General features: G+C 44.9%; 1 protein-coding gene across 4 annotated transcripts in view; it reads left to right on the top strand.

The window, feature by feature from the left end:
• Positions 1-18,762, top strand: part of AP2B1 (adaptor related protein complex 2 subunit beta 1) — an 81,204-nt gene that overhangs the window by 35,556 nt on the left and 26,886 nt on the right. For all 4 annotated transcript variants that reach the window (XM_067309421.1, XM_067309419.1, XM_067309420.1 and 1 more), the window contains exons 12-14: positions 361-459; positions 3,488-3,747; positions 8,277-8,469. In XM_067309421.1, the coding sequence (XP_067165522.1) occupies positions 361-459; positions 3,488-3,747; positions 8,277-8,469 (552 nt within the window). The remainder of the gene's footprint in view (positions 1-360; positions 460-3,487; positions 3,748-8,276; positions 8,470-18,762) is intronic.

Here is an 18,762-nt window from a genome sequence, read left to right as displayed (position 1 = left end):
CCTGTGTCTCACAAACTTCTCTTCCTGGAGGATAAGACAGAGCAAGAGGGACTCCATGTTTTGGATACTTTGGGGGGAAAATAATCCTGTTGGGGACTAGAACATACAGAAGAGTAGTGCTGAGATGAATAAAATTATTACATAAATCTCAGCATGATAATTAGGGACTTGTTTGCAAAATTATTTGCAACAGGCAAGAGAGAGTTTCACTGTGCTGGATTTTACTGGCAACGAAAAGTATAATGCTGTTACAAATGATGGACTCGAGTTTCATATCAGTAAAGGATGATTAGATTTGGGACACATCACTAAAGCATGGATAACTCTTGTAATCTCTCTGCTGCGTTCCTTTTTTCTTAGGTGCAGCTCACGCTGCTGACTGCTATAGTGAAGCTGTTCTTAAAAAAGCCTTCTGAGACACAGGAGCTGGTTCAGCAGGTCCTCAGCCTGGCCACGCAGGTAAGCCAAGACACCCAGTGAACCAGAGCACTCGAGATGCTGTGCTAAGCACCTGCAAACTAGAGAGTCCCATCTGCCAGGCCAATCAGCTGTGCCCAGTAGATGGGATTCAGGCACGTTCTTTCTCCCAGAGAGGACAGTTTTGACTCTCTTTAAGATCTGCTCTGTGCCTGTTACCATGCCATCTGGCATCTGCACTCTCCTTTGCTCTTGCTTCATCCTAATTCCCCCCTCATCCCCCCTCAAATTAAATGTTAGGAACAGAGTAAAAGTTCTGTAGAAACAAAAATGCTTTCTCCTTTAAGGTGGCTTGCAGTTAAAACAACTGGGGCTGTGACAGAGGGGAAAGGCCTGGCAAAGACTTTGTTCTGGGAAGAGCAGGGCTTAAGCAGTGCTCTGAAAACAAAAGAACTAAGGTTTGTTTTTTTTCCCCTTCTACTTGGTTGCTGCCAACCAATGTGGCAGCTCTGTTGGAGGCTTTAACAGTGGGTTAGGATCCCAGATTCATTATGCATGAGGTGCTGAGTTAGAGGTATTATAAGCTTAGATCACTGCAGGTATGGAGTGAGCTTGAGCTGGCAGATAAAAATTCTGTAATTCTGGAGGATGGAAGCAAAGATGTTCCTCTGGCAGGAGTGGGTAAGACTTAAGCCGATTCTCCTGCACTCCCTGGCTCTAATGACTGGGACAACTGTGTAATGGCATAGCCCAAAAAGAGCAGCTCTTCTCCAGACCTACTGTATTAAGTGATGAAAATAAACTCTTCCAACTGCTTTGGACAGGCTGCAATTGACTCCAGATTTTCTGCTTGAAAAGAATCTTCAGCTGGCCTTTTTGGTCCTTTTTGCTGCAAGAAGTCATGGATGTGGACTTACTAATACTCAGTTTCTCACAGGTGGGGGTATCACATGGTGCATGGGCAAGAAATCTGTAGCCTGCTGTTCTTGCTTCAAAACCTACATAGCTGTAAAGACAAATATGCTATTACACAGGCTCTCAGCCCTTCTTTGGAGAGGGATGGGCCAAGGGCATGGTGTATCTGTCGTCTAAGCCAGCAGAAGAAAGGTACTAAGTGTTAAAACCCACTCTGCTGAGTCACGAAACACTTAATGGCACCCTAGGAATATAATAGGCGTCTGTTTTTTCTCTTTGTCACAAATGTTGATTCAGTCTGGCTTCTTGTATTTTATATGAGAATCGGTGTAGGATAAGTAGCTGTGAAACACTAAAAAGCCTTCCGCTCCAAGGTCTGGTTTTGAGGTAGAGATACTGTTTTTCACTTGAGTGGGAGAGTAATTACACACACGTTTCTCTTCCCCGATTAGGTATTGTTACACTTTGCATGTCTCTTAGGGTAAGTCTGCACAACAGAATGCAGGTGTGACTGTAGCAGGAGCCAGCCTAATCCAGCCAGCACTGGTAAAAATAGCAGCGAAGCAGCTGGGGGTGGGAGAGACACAGATGTGTAGTAGCGATCAGGGTCCCTAGCAGGTTTGTAGCCTGGTGAATGGCACAAAGCCACTACATCTTCATTGCTGCTTTCTGTCTGGCATGGCTAGTTAAACTAGCATGGGTTCACTGGCATGCGCTGCAGGTGTATGTGCAGACCCTAGAGAGTGGAGGGTTAGGAAAACTGTGGAAAGTAAAGATCTGGGACTCCTGTGTTCCAGTAGATGGACCAAAGTTTCAAATCCATGTATCTGGCTGTGGGAAGAAACAGTCAGTCTTGAATCTGCATGTGACTGAAGGTAGATAGGAGCGTGTGGTCTTTTGCCTCTGCCCTTGTGGAGGCCCTCTCTGATCTTGAACTGCCTGCTGCAGACAGGATGAGGAGGTTCTTGTAGGAATTGTTAAGGACAAAGGGTCAAAGAGCCCATGACTCCACCATCAAACTGAAAAACAGCACTGCAGAGAAATCAGTTGACCCAGACATTGTATCTAGGTCTCTGCAAGCAAAATGAATTTAGCATGCTCAGTCTCATTACAAATAGATGTTCTGCTGTGTGCCCGAGAATATCTTGAGGCGTAGGGCAGAGCGGCAGGTTACAGTAGATCGGCAGCAATGTGAATGAGATCGCAGAACAAGAGAAAAAATGCTAATGACAAAGGCGGATGAGGTGTAGGCTATGTTGCCAAAATTTTACAGAAAAAACTCAGAAGCATTTACCCTGTTATTCTGCTGACATGGAGATTAAAATTCCCACCCCTTTCTTCCATGGGCAGCTTAAACATGTTGCACCACAACATAAAACCACACCAGCTCCCTATCCCTAGAACATTAGCTGCAAGCTATCGCCACTTTGCTGCTCTGGGCAGAGCTGTTTGAAAAGAAGAGAGAAATAATTAGCGCTTCACGCAGAGTCAGAATTATGTGCAGTAAAACAAAGATGTTATTGACAGCTGGAGAACTGATGAGGGGTCCTAACAATGTATCGTTAGCATCTTTCCATACTTCATTAAATAATTAAAAGGCAGGATAAATAAGATCTCTTTTGGCATGAAGAATACAGCTTATTAAGATCCATCCTAGCTCTGCAGGATCTTTTTGTCCTACGAGCGCCCTTGGGTAAGTCATATGTTTCCAGGAATCTTAAATCATTCTTCTATGATATGCAGTATTGCATGTCTACTCTTAGTATGTGGCTGAGTCATTTTGAATCAGCCTTCTTTTCTCCTGTCTGCACCCCTCCAGGTTCTTCTGATTCTTATTGTTACATTAAGCGGCAGGAGAGTTTGGAGAGAAGTTTTGTGGGATGGGACAATTGTGGGGTGTGTCAATCCTGGGCTTTTCCTCTCTGACCATCTGGATTAACTTCTTGGGATAGTAAACCAGGAATTAATCCTTTGTTCTTATTTTTAGTTTTGACGTGTTCGTCACAACTAGCGGTTTGTAACATCATTGTGAAATTGGTGACTGTGTTGCTACTGGATGTTCTTTAAATTGACCAAAATCACTGCTAGGAGATTTAGAGTGACTGCAGTGGTTAGTTCCATTTAAACCCACAACTGCTGCAATGCTTTATTTCAGGATTCTGACAACCCAGACCTGCGGGATCGTGGCTACATCTACTGGCGCCTTCTTTCCACGGATCCAGTGACTGCCAAAGAAGTGGTCTTATCAGAAAAGCCGCTTATTTCTGAAGAGACCGATCTGATTGAGCCGACTCTGCTAGATGAGTTGATCTGCCATATTGGGTCTCTAGCTTCTGTGTACCACAAACCACCCAATGCTTTTGTGGAGGGGAGCCACGGGATCCACCGCAAACATTTGCCAATTCACCATGGAAGGTAAGCAGAGACAACTGTTGTGGGAATGGAGGAAGATCAGTTGTTTCTTCCTAGCAAACAGTGCAAAAGATGCAAGGACCTTTTCAACACTTCTATTTATTTATTTTATTTTATTTTTATTACTGATTGTATAGAGACTTACAGATCATTTAAGGAGTTATTTCACTGTAGGATTTAATCCTGGGTATGTAGTTTCTGAGTTTCTGCATCATAAAGTTCTCATGCGGGGAGAAGTCTTAATGTCCTTTGAGAAAGCACTGGTTATAAGGCCGCTGACGTTAGAGTTGGAATAGCAGAGCAGAAGCTTTGGATAACTGGTGCAAGGCTAATCCAGGAGGAGGAGGACAGTGGTAAAATCAAGTATGTTGCACAATCCAAGAAGTGTATGCTTCTATAAAAGCTTTTGCTTCAGCAAGAATGTAGCTTAGTCATGTAGAATAGCACCTGCTTTCAGTAGCTGGTAAATACCAGACCCTTTGCAGTGGGAATGTGAGATGGGAAGGACTAGCAAAACTTCCTTGTTGCTTGGTATCTGTAAGGATAAAGCGAGGGAAGTGTATGATCTGCTAGGTCCTGTCACTGAAATCTTTTTGGGCTTGAAATAAGATGTTTACACTGATATGGTTCCGTCTAACCTGTGAAAATAATGCTTTGGCTTATTATCTGGAGCTTTAACACTTTCCTGTGATCACAGTCCTGGGAATGGGTTAGATCTGGAAGAGCAGGCATTACAGTAGCCTTGAATTCTGGCTGTGTTGCTGCTCAGCCTGTTCCCATGGTTTGTCATGCAGGTAAGCAGTGCTATTTGCCAACTGTATTAATTACAAATGTAAGTGTGCTTTACAGCAGGAGGCAGAGTATCCAGGCTTACCTTTTAATATATTCCCAAAGTGACATTTGCAGTGCTATTTTATGCTATTGCACTGATAAATCAATGTGTGATGTTGTTCCTTTTCTATCTTCTGACACCACTCCTCTGCTATTCTTAGCAACTAAAGCTATTTCTGTAGTATGACTGGCTTTGGGAAGCTGAATTGTTTTCTCGCTGTGTATGAAATCCAGTCTGGCTGCATTGACCCAGGACCTGCAATCACAAGTCTGCTAGTCAGACAAAAAAAGCAGTGGCTACTTTGCTCTGCTACCTCTCCAACTCAAAGATTTGCCTCCATAGCAAAATGAGCTAGCAAGGGAGATGTAGCTTTGGTCTCCAGTCTGACCAGCCTTTCTGTATATTGCTATTTCAGGTCATTACAGAAACTAATGTTTTAGGCAAGTAGCTTACTCAATTTAAGGAATTCAGCTGTTGCAAGGAATGTTACTTTTTATTAGCTTCTTAGGTATACTGCTTATGTGACTTGAAACTAGTAGCTACTGCCAGGAGAGTCAACTCACCTCCGCTGTTTTTTGACTGTAGCAATTTTTAACATTGCTCTGGTGTTTCTTGCTCCATAATTACCCATTACCTCAACCTAAAACCAGCAGGGCTTTATCAGCAGTGGTAAGAATCACTGGGAGAAAGTTTAAAAGGTGCTTACCAGAACACACTGAATGCTGACGCTGTGCTCCAGCCCTCTCGGTAAATTAAAAAATGAATGGTGTTATTTAGTGATACATCAGCTTTCTCCAATGTAAGGTCGTCTTATAAAGAGGCCTTGTTATTGTGGCTTTTTGCTTTATTGCTAGCAAAAGGACAGATCAGTCAAGCTGCTGCCAAGACCTCCCTTGCACCATGACACAGCATGCCAAATTGCCACTTTAAGCAATGTATTTATAGTGAGAAGCTCCTGAGGGGCAGGGTTGTGGGGAGCCTGAATTCATGCATACAGTATGTTCTTGCTGAATATTAAAACTGGTTTTCCTCTTCCTAGTCCTAAAAGATGCATGAAAATCTGCCAGCTTGGAGCAAGTTAGACAGTGGTGATCTAGTGGAAGATATCCTCCTTGCCTAACTGTTTGGAGTCATCTTCATTACTTCTGCCCTGTGGCGATGACCATTCTGGTAGCTGACCCACTCACTAGAGACTGACTATTTTTTCTTTTTTTCCTTCAAATTGCACAGTAAGATAGAGGTGGAAGCAGAGAGTCAAGTGTGGAGATGTCCCCAATGAGTGTGTCTTAAGATGGTCAAGATAGCCTTACCATGAGTAGATGGGCAGAAATAGCTAGTCAAGTGGTGCTTTTCTGGATATAAACCTATAAGGAATTAGTTATGGTTGGCAGAATACACTGCATGACATTGTATTAGGAAGTGCATTGTCATACGAAGCAGTGTAGGAGGGTTTGTTTCAGCTCTTGGCTGACAGGCAGACCTATTGAACAGCTCACAGGCGGTGAGAGGCTCCAGCCTCTTCCATGAGCCTCAGGGCCCCAGAGAGTTGCAGATGAATCCCGAAGGTGGGGAAGCAACCTCCTGATTGTTTGTCAGTGTTTCCTCGCGTGGTGGCCCACACCACCTCCGCTCAGCTGTAATGCAGCTGGGAGATTTGGGCAGAGCTCCTGGGAGCAGAGGATCTGGGAGGGGAGAAGTCTGGTTAGACAAGGGCAGAGGTACCCATTCCCACCCAGGTGGCAGCAGGAACCTTTTTGATTCTGGTTCAGGCTGTTCATCCCTTGTGACATGCAGCTTTTGGGAACCACTGGAGGTTGAACACAGGGCCAAATCTCCAATTCGCATGGAGGTACAGGAGTAAAAGACTCTGAGAAAGCTGCTGCTGGCTACTGCGCAGTACTACAAAGCTTATATCAAGTGTTTTTTTGCCCTCTTTCTATATATAACCCTCTTTCTTTATTCCTTTTTGTCTTTTAAAGAAAATACGAAGTAGCATATACAAAACTCTTTAAAAAGACCCATTCTGTACAGAAAATGGAAGGCTTGGCGCTTTGTTATTTTGGTTTTTTGTTTGTTTATTGTGTTTTTTTTGTTTGTTCTTAATAATACAATCTACTTAGTTTTGTCCTTTCCTAATTTCTTGTTGAGCTTTGGGGCAACTGCAGTTAAACGAGACCTTGAAGCATTGCTTTATCTCCATCAGAAGAAGGATGAGTAAGTGTTGAAGAGGTGTAGTGTTAAAGGGATTGTATACTGGGAAAGAACTAAGTGTGTGCACTCCAGGCTTGTAATGTGCCTCTGCTCATACATGCTGTTCTTTAAAACCCATTTTCAGGGTGGAGGTGGAGCAGGATAACCACTTGCTCTTCAAAAATGCTTTAGTTAGCTGTTCAACATAGAACTGTCTCCCTGCTGAAGGCAGAAGCAGAAAGGACAACTAATATTAGTACTATTAGAGGTCTAAATCTTTTAATGCAAAGAAGCTTTCAACCCTTTCTGTTGCTGCCTGGTAACTAATTCATTCTTCAGTCCTTATGCTACATCTTTCTCTTGGCAGTGAAGTTAGGAGCAGCTTATACTGTGTTGCTAAAGCTTTTCCCTCAGTAACTGAATAAAGATAAGGAAGGGGATTGTGGCTACTCAAATCAGGAGCTGGAATCCCTATAAAAGAGTTCCAGTGTTAAGCACCTTGTCAGGACACTAATTCCAATGGCATCTGTATGCAACTGCCTGTTAGCAGCATCTGCAGTAATATGAGCTGGAAATAACTTTCTCAGTTACTGCAGGCAACAGGGCACACAATAGATTTGAAGTTATCTAAAATATTAGCATCTGTGGATTTAAAGAATAAATGTTGTAATAAGTTCTCCAGTAGCTACAGTGAGTTTTACATTTTCTTTTCATTTGCTTGTTGTGAAATTCAGTGGCAAATGAATATAAAAGAGCCAGACTGCTTATGATGAGAAACTCTGGAAGCTGTATAATGAGTTTTTCTAGACTAGTAGTTAGCATGCCTGCTAATACATAGAAGAGGAAATTATTACTGGTAGAAAAGGAGGTGCCAATTTAAAATTGAGGTTTTCAATCAGAAAAGAGTTGTGGATCTTGGTGTTGGCTGATGGAACATGGCTAATCCAGATCTGTCACGGGGAGGTTGAGCTTGTATTGTTAGATCAAGGGTTCAAGAGTTTTATTAGTGGTAGGCTTCTGAGGAGGAAATCTGGGTTTGGTGCACGTGTGGGTTTTTTTGTTGGTGGTGGTGGTAGTGGTTGTTGGCTTCGTATTTACATATAGTCCTCTAGACTCAGTAGGCTCAAAATCATTTTCATAGGTTTCTCCCGAGTTAGGAAAGACTTATTTTCAGTCCTGTTGGCTACGTAGTATTCATAGCTCATAGTTTAGGAAGGATTTGTGATTCTCCAGGTGGGCAGGGTTTCACACCTGAGGATACCCTTTTCTGAATTATAAATGATGCCTGATTCATGGAAGGTCCCTGTGCTCAAAGCATGTGTTGAAGAACCACTTCCATAACACACCGCCTCATATGTGGTAATGGTTAGGTCAGCTGCCAGAACAAACCTTAACAGACTTCTGCTCATGGGCCAACTCTTGCTGTGTTTTTCTCTACTGGAAATCTGAAGCCAGAGACCAAAGGTGACTAATGGTTCACTTTTCTGATTCTTATTTATCCTGCCTGCAGCACTGATGCAGGAGACAGCCCTGTGGGCACAACTGCCACTACAAACCTGGAGCAGCCGCAGGTCATTCCATCGCAGGGCGACCTTCTTGGTGACCTTCTGAACCTGGACCTGGGACCCCCGGTGAATGTTCCCCAAGTGTCCTCCATGCAGATGGGTGCTGTGGACCTCCTGGGAGGAGGGCTGGACAGCTTGGTAAGCCACGTGCTCTTTAGCTTCAGCTGATGTGAAATAATTGGAGCTGTGCTCATCACTTATTCTTGTAATGCTTGAATCCCTGAGCTCCCAGTGCTGAGTCCTAAAACTTGAAGAAGATTGAACCAGTGCTATTATGCGAACTTTCAGCAGGTTTTTCCTGCAATAAAACGAATATTGATGTATGCTGTAGAATCCCTGCGGCCAGTGCATACATCTTTCATGCTGCTTCTGTCTGGAGAAGAAAACCAGAAAGTTGTTACAAAGATTTCAGGTGTCCCAGTGCTTTGTAATTATCCTGACTCCTTTCCATCCAGTTCCTAACCCTATTAAATTTCATTGCAAAAACTCTCAGTGCTGCAAGCCATAGCCCTGCATCATTCCGCTTGTGTATTCTCCAGAGTATGTCATGCTTTAGTATCAGTGACATCTTATTTGCAGTTAGGCCAAGAGGGAAGTGCTCTGCCGCTCTGCACATAGTCGTCCCCTTGCCACAGCAGCTCACGAGGTGGTGTTCTATTCCTGAAAGGGTCAGGCTCCAGAGTGTGAATAAATACACATTGCTTCTGCTCTGGGGTGGGAGCTGGGCGTAAGCTGTAATGAGAGAATCGCTTAGCAAGGGGATGACAGCTACAGTGCAGAGAAGAGCTCGGTGCTGTGTTCTTACATCGGCAGCAGCTGGGCAACGAGAAACGGTGAATGTAATCATTAGCCTGAGACCTGATCCCACATGGTGGAGCACAGTGCATGGATCCCTGAGCTAGCAGCCTGCTGACTTGCCAGCAGGGGTAAGAAGCAGTCTGGCTGCATTTGCACCATGCAGTCTGACTGAGACCACCCTGGTGAACACAGCTAGGTGGTTTTCAGATCCACAATGGATTTGTCTTACTTTGGTTTGAGATTTGGCTTGTAGTGCTCTGGCTCAGGGTATCTGCATGCCTGGTTTAGGTGCATCTTCAGTTCTGAATCAAGCGCTGAATAATCAAAGCAGGAGGCAGCTGGATGAATCCCGATGCAACAAATCCTTATTTGCCAAAGAATTTTTTAAGCTGCCATAATCTTATTAAAGCAGACATTAAGCACACTTCCAGCTCCAGCGTTTCATGAGCTAATGAACTGGAAACAATCTACCCCTTAATGGCATTGGTGTTCATTGAGGGCAGATGTGCTTGAGTGTCTGTGCCATCTAAATGGCACTTCTGGAGCCTGCTATTTACACTAGGGGAATAGGGGATTAGGGACATGGTCTCAGCTGGAATTGCTGGGAATGCAGGCAATGAGCACAGAGCAGTGACCTTTGCAGCCTTTGTCCTGCGTTGCAAGAGCTGCCACTAACAAGTTGTGGGTTCTTCTGTGTTCAGGCATCACAGAAAACAGTGCTATCGATGGCAGCTCAGAGTGGCTAGAAGTTAAATTTCTGTCTATACTGTCCTCATAGGCCATCTATTGTAACCCCTTGTATGTCATTAGCAGCTGGAGGTAAATAAATAGGCAAAGCAGAAGGATTAAAGCTTGGTTTGGGGAAAAAAGATTAACGGTTGGCATCAATGGACTTAATTTAATGACCCCCTTTGGCAGTAGAGCTGTTAGTTTACATGATACTAGGCTTTTACTTCATGTTTTTTCTCAAGCCTAAAGTAAATTCATGGGGCTCCGTGGCCTTATCTAACGAAGTGATTGTGTCTGGGCAGGGGAGTAGCTGTGCCCCAGGCTGTGTGGGCCAGCACTGTCTCACCTGAGTTATTAGACGGGGAGAGCGCTAAGAAAATCTGGAGGGTGTTGACCCCCAGAACGCTTTCTGTTGGAATGCTGTTGCATCAAATGCCCTTTCTTCCCCTTATCTCTCACATGTATAAATGAATCTTGTCCTGATAAATCTATGTGTTTTGCTGGCTTTTTGTCTCTTAGTCATCCTGGTTTGTGTGTGAGAGAATGTGATCTGTGCCTTTGTTTGTTGCTGTGGGCATGTGTTTAAAAGGTACCAAACTGAGTTACCCCAACCTGGTATTAGCTTAATTGCTAGGCAGTGTCTCTCTGCACTGCATGCCTTGTCAAGGGGATTGGCATTTGGATTAATCCTGGGCTAATATTAAGCAAAGTTTGTGCAGTGCCAAAAAAACCATGGGTTCAAAATGCAGGTGCAGGCATGCCTGCTCTGTATATGTGGTAGGTGGGTGAGATGTATTAAAAACATGGCCTGAGCTCCTTGAAGAAGGGCTGAGCTCTTCATCCTTCACCAGGAGTCAAAAATGGCCAGGAGCCAGGGGTGACAGTCACTTGGGTTGCTCACGCAGTCAATTACTGGGCTTGGAATCCTAAATAAATCATCTTCCTCTATTCTTATCTGTACTCTGGCTATCAGTATATCAGTATGCATTCTGGCTATTGGTGTATCAATCTCCTCCTCTTTCTCCTCCAAATAGCTCATCCACACATTTCTCTGTATATTATATTGCTGCCTCTCTCTCTTTCTCTCTCTCAGCTGTGAAGTTTCCCTCTTCATTACTCTCAAGTTTTTCTAATTCATTTTCTTCCCCTATTGTGCTGGGAAGATTGAATGAGGCACCCATACCATTGCATGAAGCTCGGGGCAATGTGAGCAGTCTCTCTCTTCTTCCCAAAGCAGAAGGCATTTACTTTGCTTTGGCCTGTACGCTGAGAGAAAGTAACCATGTTTGACTGTGGATGCCGATGCAGCCTCTTGTGTATGCTGCTTTAGTTGCTTCCTTTTCCCATTCCTCCCACTGTCTTAGGAGTCTAAGCAAGAGTACTGGAACCACACTTTTTTGGGGTCTAATCTAAGGAAGGATTGAGTTTACTTGTTCCCGAGAGGTTCTGTCTAGTGTAATTTTTAAGGTTCCTGATGATGGAGTTTCTGCCACCTCTACTGTCAAGCTCTGTCTACTTTCTGCTTATCACTAGCAGCCCTCCTGGATCTCAGGGGACCTGGGGGGAGGCAGGGGAACACAAGGGAACACATTCAAATGCAGTGTGTACTCTGCCTCGTGCCTCTGACGTCGTCTTACAGCTTGAGCTGGGACAAAGTCCAGTGATGTGTCAGAGTAGAACAATCCCGGATCCTGCTTCTGTTTTGCAAGTAATTGTATGATGTATAAATAAGCCTCTCTGTGTTACGGTGAAGGAAAATGGTTTGGGGTGTGTTTGGAGTTGATGCATGAAACCAGTGGCTGTGATGGTGAGATTGCGTCAGTAGTGTGAGCATCTCAAAGGCAGCTGAAGGTCTGGAATAGGTTGCTGGCAGATTATCAGCCACTTTGTCATATTCACTCAGTGTCATGTGTTGATCCCCTTGGATACTGGGTTGGCTTTTGTACATTTGATAATGTCTCCTTTTCTTTGGAGTGCGTGTCTGTCTTCGAAGGGATGTTCTTGCAATGGAAGTCCCAATGAGACTAACCCAGGAAGATCAACCCAAGCATTAATTTCTTTAAAAAAAAAAAAAAAAAGTCATTCTGCATTTCCTTTTCTTAAACTGTGGGGTTTTCTTCCAGGCGTTTGAATGGTGACTGCATTGTGTAAAACTGGATAAACAGCAAATTAATACTGTTCACTTGAATTCCTTTCTCAGCGTTGCTAGATACTTATCCCTGTAACCAGAGAGACTCCAGCTGCTTGATAGGTTAATTTTCTTCAGTGAATATCTTGTGTTTTATCTCAACAGTAAGTCCTGTAATCAGTGTTAAAAGTAACATGTGCATATTGTGCATGCACAGATGCTGAGCATGTGTTAACAATTAAAAAAAAAAAAAGAAAAGTACCAGGCCTTTAGTACAAGAACAGGATATGCTTTGCTTATAATCAGAGCAGGCTTGCTATACAACTTAGGGAAAGCTGTTCTCTGGTTAACAGAGCCAGGACTGAGTCTGCTCCAGGTTAAGCTCCTGTCTGTAACCCTGGGCAGTTCTGTTCTTCTCTGCTTTGCTCTCTTTTCTGTAAAATGGTGACCAAGCCCACTGTTACAAAGCTGTTTGACTCTCTGCTTCCAAAGTGTTAAGCAGTGATAGCAGGCACTAATGTGGCAGAAGCAGAATTTGCCTAGAGAGCAGTTTCAGGGATGCAGTTCTGTGTGCCGAGAGCCGGGGTTTGATGCCCTCTCCCCTTCAAGCCGGCTCCGAGTGGCTAAACTTCATGCAGGTTATATGCAGCCCTCCAGCTTCTGGTTTATTGTTGGTGCAGCTCTCTGTAGGACAGCAGTTGTCCATCTGTGCTGTAATGAGCCGGGGTCATTTTGTCTTTAAACCTTGTTGTGCGTTCAGTTGCTGTGAAAATCCAGCAGGCATGAGATCCAAATGCTGCCCGGCGTATCCAGTGGCTCACGGTGAGCCTGTGCGCTTCCCGGGGCCCGGACACTGTGGCAGGGAGCCAAAGAGCCTGGCTTTAAACCCTGAAGCGGAGCAGTAAATTTGTAGCAATGGACAGGCTTGGATTGTCTGTTATGTAAGGATTTTATTTAATACTCTAGCCACTCATCTACAAGAATATTATTGATTCAAGGCTGGCAGCTGGTCAGGCTGATTTACGTCCTGAATTGTAAAGCTGCTTGATAAACACTGGATGTACAGACTTTTCTGTAATGCCTGGACTGTCTTTGTAGTTTGTGGCTGTTCCAGGTGGAGCTGGATGCAATCAGGCTGGGTAGTGAGGGATTGACCCCAGAGGTTTCTTCAGCATCACTCAGGGCTGCCTCCCACCGCTCCACCCGCTCTGAAGCGGCGAGGTAGAGCTGGGAGCTGAACGCTGGCCGGTCCTCTCCTGTCCGTGGCTCCAGGCACCCGCGGCCTTGCTAGCCTGGGAAGAACTGCCCGCTCCGCCAGTCCCGAGTGCCTGCCTTGGAGCTGATGGGGAACGCTGGCGCACAGAGGCTGCTGGCGGTACCTGTCCCTCTCTGGCTGGCTGCTTTTAAGTGGGGAGTTCGATGTCTGGCCTCAGTGGATGACACTCGGACAAGTTGCAGTTGATTTAGGGCCTCGACGATGATTTTTTTTTCAAAAGCTTTCTACTAAGTCGCATACGTTTATGGATAATTGATTCCTAGAGTGGCTTTAGCTTTGTCTGTATTGTGGCACTGTCAGAATAAGAAACCTGATCTAATTTGGAAGCACAAAACGGAGGCCCAGTCTGCCCTGGGTGCTGAATGCCTCTCCCGGCTCTCCAGATGACTTGCTGTGTGTGATTTTAGGGAAGTTAGTTAATTCACCTTTCCCTGGAACCGCAGTGTAAGAACGGCTAGGCTCTGCGTCAGCCCACATGTCCATTTATACAGTGGACTCAGCGTGTCCCCAGAGTGCTCTTCTGGCCTCCGGCAATGAGCTGCGAGCCTCATTTCATCTTGACTCTTCTGGTCTGACGAGCTACAAAGGACATCTGCTAGGATTTCTGACAAAGGGCATATGTCTGTTCCTGGACCAGCGCTAATAGGGTGAAGGAGCTCTTCTGGTGGGTTGCTCATTCATATCTGATTTAAGGCTGTTCAGGTTGTTACTGTAAGTGTAATAAGACTCAGAGCTTTGCAGAGTTGCTTTTTGACACTTTGGAAAAATCAAAACAGTTAGTTTCGTTTGCTGTTAGAAATCATTCAGCATGGCAAAGCATTAGCAGTAAGTGCTCCTGAAACTGGTGGCCAGGTGTCGGCTGCGTAACCTGTCCTCCACCGTCTTCGACACAGCTTGGTTTGGGCAATAGCCCTTCTCTTCTGCAAGCCTGCCTTGGCTGCTCAAAAACAGGCGCGCAAAAAGGGCAGTAAGCAAGGTACTGAAAATGCCTGGGTCTGCAGCAAGATGTCTGCAACCCCCCAGGAGGTCAGAGGGTGCACTTCACGCAGTAAAGCTCATGTCTGTAACAGAATTAGCCCAGATCAAGTGGCCTGCTAGTAACTCTTTTCTCAGCTATTCAGTCAACCACATCACCTGATTTTTGTTCAGAAAACGTCCTGTGTTCCTTGCTGTTATGTTACTGAGAATGCATGTTTTCATCTAGCTCCTTGGTGCTTAACTTTGAGTTGAGGGGGGAGGCAGCGATTGCCCCCTGTTAGCCTGTGAATTCTGGCTCCGTGAAATGCGTAGCCGCGCTGAGAGCCCTGGCTGTGCTGCGGGCACAAAACAATCCAGGCGCTGAACAATGGTCGTTGCAGCCTCTGTCCCTGGCTCCACCCTCCCCTGTTATTTTTTGGAGCTCCAAATACCTCACGTCATGTTGCAGAAGTGATTGTAGAAGCCTGTAACCCCTCAGTATCACATGAGCACTTCAGCAGAGTCACTTCATTACCAGCCACTGTTAAGATGCAAATAAACCTTCCTAATGAAGTGCAGCAATGCTGGAGTTGCTGCATAAGTCAGCATAACTGTTAACACGGAGCTGAAATTACAGGGCAAACACTCTTTAACTGCAGAGCAGCTGCAATGCCATCCGAGCCAACTAACGCAAAATAAAGATGCCGATGCAGCTTGAAGAGGCGCTGGTGCTGTTCCCGTTCATGTAGGGTAGAGCTTGACCTCTTCTGCAAGTCCATGCAGCTGCTAGACCGCTGTTGTGACAAGATGGGTTTGTAGGTGCAATGGAATTAAAGGAAATTCCCGTTTGAAGAACTTTGTGTGTTTGGTGGTGAGACTGCCTGTTCACCTCCTGCTCCGCGCCGGCAGCACTTCATCACAGAGAGAGGCTCTGTGCTCTTTAGCAAGAGGCAGCCTGCCAACTTCAGGAGCAGCAGCAGGGCTTTGCAGTGTTGCAAGTTCCCTACCGCAAAGTCCCCAGAGACCCTCAGCCATCCTGCGGTCAAGTGGTGTTCTTCTTTCCCTCCGCCTTAATAGTGAGGGTTTCAGCCTAGATGGGGCTTGCAGCTCTGTTAACGCAATCTTCTTCTACTCGCAGTGATCTGCTAGCGGGGCCGTTCCCTGCTCGTGTAATGCAGGCTCACGTTATCCTTCCCCAAGGAGTGGCTGCTCGCCTATCAGAATGAATGGAAATGGTTAACTAGAGCTGCCAGCCCTTGGGAATTGGTTCAGCAGCACTTCACGCTTCACTAATATCTGCTTCTTTCCTTCTGCATTCTGCCTGTCACTACAGATGGGAAAGGACACTCAGTGGGTAATTGGTTCCTGTTCCCTCCGTCTTCCTCCTTCCCTGTTACTCATACGCATCACTGTTACTGTCTCTTCCATCTTTTGAGTTCAGAGTAAAACTAGGTCTTGGGCATCTTGCAGGAGTTGGGAGGATTGGGTAAAGTGGACCTTACAGGAGAAGTATAGGTGCTATGGAAAGGTGACAGCCAGGAAAAATGGAGAACACTTCTGTGCTGCTACATTGAATAGTGCACCCCAGGCCTGATTTGGAACTTATCTGACTAATTCTTTGTTAAGTTTTTACTCTCTCTTTCATTTCTGTTTAATTGGTATGTTGTCACTCCTCTCCTCCATTCGCTGTACAGGCAGAGCCAGCTCTGCCCACAGAGGTTTCATGAAGCTGCCCGCTCCTTGGAGCATGCTGTGCTGTGTTACAGCACACATCAGACATCAGCAGCGCTTGCTCCCAAGCATAGGAGCCAAGAGAGCAGTGGACTCCTGCATGCAGACCCCTCCTGCTGAATCAAACTGGGCTTCAGGATGAGTAGGTCAGAGCTTTCTTGCATTGGAAAGACAGCTCCTTTTTGCCATAAAGCAGAGATGATTGGATGCAATCTAGAAATGTAAGGAGGATCATGATAAATTCTCTGGGCCAGTGAGTTTTTCTCTGCCTTGTGGGGGGTGAGAGGTGAAGACTCAAACTCTGAAGACAAACAGCAAATCCAAATCCTACTTTTTCCCCAAGGCTTGACAGCTTGGGAAAATGGAAGACTTGCAAATAGCTTGAGGAGCTCCAATATATCACTTATTCCCTCCCTTGCAGTGAACACATGCAGATACCAGTGTACTGGTTTCTTCGAGGTTGGATTCCTAGCCTGCAGCTTCTTGTGATGAGTGTAGTAGGAAATGGTAGAATAGTTAACATCTGGCTTGATTATGCAGAATTATTCAGTCATTTCCATAATGCCCTTTGTAAAAATGCTTCCTGCTTGATAAACTAGTCTTTCTCCTGCTTCAGACAATGATGTACCAGAAATCCTCCATGCATACAGTAATATCTGGAAATGAATTGGATTCTCAACTTTCTTTATACTGACAGGCAGTAAAGTCCAAAGGAAAAAGTATGAAGTTCATCTCTGAAAGACTATGGATATGGATGAGGTATAATAGTTGCATTTATTACTGCTCAGCGAGCAGTAACAATGCATAAATGGTCTGATATATTCATCTAAAATATGGCTTGGCTTGAGAGCAGCCTGTAGAACAAAACTCTGCTGTGCCAGGCTGTTTCAGTGGGGGAAAACTGACGGTGTAATAAGTCCCATTTTTACAAACTCAATATTAATTGGATTTGCATCTTTTGGCTGGCTTTCTTTGGTCTATCACTGTTCTTTCTTTTGACTTTGGAATCACTCCTATCTGTCATCTCTTAAATAAGCTAAGACAGACAGGGATTTGTGCCCTATTCTGTTGTAGGTTGCAAAAGGATGGGTCTGTATGAAAAAATGGCTGTTGCAGAAGATGAGGGACCGCCTATGAATTTCTGCCATGACCTCAAGTATGGATAGAAAGATGCTCTTTTTTAACAAAAGGCAATTTGCATGTGATTTGTACTCCTCTTAATATCTCCTTATGGTTGCTAATATTGCATCAGATGGCTCCTCTGGGTTATAGGAGACAAAGAAATGCTAGGAGATAAAAGGGGGATCTAGAACAACAAAGGAATTTGTCAAATTTTATGGGTTTTCTGGTGGTTAATTATCATCTGGTAAGTCACTGCCTTGCAACTTTGCTGTTCTCAACTCACTGTATCCTTTTCACCTGTGCTTGGAGAGAGAGAAGTTTGAAGCTTGGTGGTATCTCTTGACCAGTGTAAAATGCATTTGCCATGAGATCTCCAAGGAAACAGGTTTGGAGGGCCCAGAACCAAGTTGAATTTCCAGGCGTTTTGTGCAGAGGAATAGGACTGGGGCCTTTCTGCTCTATGCACACACACTGCTGGCAACTTCTGCTTTATGCCAGGCTGTGCATTTTAAAAATATTTTTATTACATCAGCCCATATTTGAATAACATACCTAGAATCAGTTTTAAGTGCTCTTCTAACGTAAACAAAGCCCCCAAACCTCCTGTATACCTTAATCAAATGGAAGATCAAAGCCTTTAATGAGACGAGCTGTGTTGTTCTGACCTGCCAGAACAGGTGACAGTCCCCATGGGACTGCACGTCATCGTCCTGTGTGCGTTTTGCCAGGGCGTGATCTGTGCTCTGCATGTGACAATAAACTGTGCACCAGGCAAAAAATACTGTGGTCTTGTGAACCAAAGTGTAGGACACTGATAAGCCTAGAGATGTCTCTGTAGTGAATAACCCCTGCAGATTTCTGCTTGTTTCCTCCTGCCTATCGGTCATCCATTGAGTGCTTTATAAATATTCACAGGAGCCATGTGCTGCTTGCAAACAGCACTCGTAGTCGGCTTTGGAGCCTGTCCTGAGCACTGGGTTCTCTCAAGCATATAGGACAAGTGGATGTTTAAAAAGTGGGCTTTACCATTGAGAAAACAGTATGGAGATTTTTTAAAGGGAGTTCGCAGTAGGACGGCTTATAGCTGAGCCACAGGATGATCTGGAGGAAGGGCTCCAGAGAGGACATACTGTTTACGAGCATGGAGACAGAGGTTGCATGGGCAGTATACAGTTGGCTATTTCAGTTGCCTCAAATGGTAGCTGTGTAGCTTGGCAGAGATCATTACTGAAGTGTCCTGCTGCACTGTAAGGTCTCTTTGCTATTACGGAGTGGCCCATTAGATCTCAAGCTGGTTTTGTGCCCTATGTGGGAGGATCAACTGTCTTCAGAGGGAAAACAAAGCTCATCTACCTGAGCTTTTGTAATAGCAACCTGGAAGCACGTATCCCTTTCTCTTTCTTCCTGGTTGTTGAAAAGAGCCGCATGTCAAAGGAACATATCCAAGCTGTTTTGTGTTTTTTCCCGTAGTTCATAGCTGTTCCCTAGAAAACAAAAGCTTTCAGGAAGTGAGCGTCCTGTCAGTTTTATTTTCATTCCTTTTCAGTTACCCCACTGGGTTTTTTAGAGCTGCTCAGGACTGCTGGTAGCCAGTATTGTGGGTTGAAGAAAAAGCACTGATGCATGAAACATGAAAAATTGTGCAGAGTTTATCATACAGGTGACAGGTTCAAGACGGGATGAGTTTTTG

Source organism: Apteryx mantelli, chromosome 22 (genome assembly GCF_036417845.1).
Source record: "Apteryx mantelli isolate bAptMan1 chromosome 22, bAptMan1.hap1, whole genome shotgun sequence".
Classification (NCBI taxonomy): Eukaryota; Metazoa; Chordata; class Aves; order Apterygiformes; family Apterygidae; genus Apteryx; species Apteryx mantelli.
This window is presented reverse-complemented; position numbering and strand designations above follow the sequence as displayed.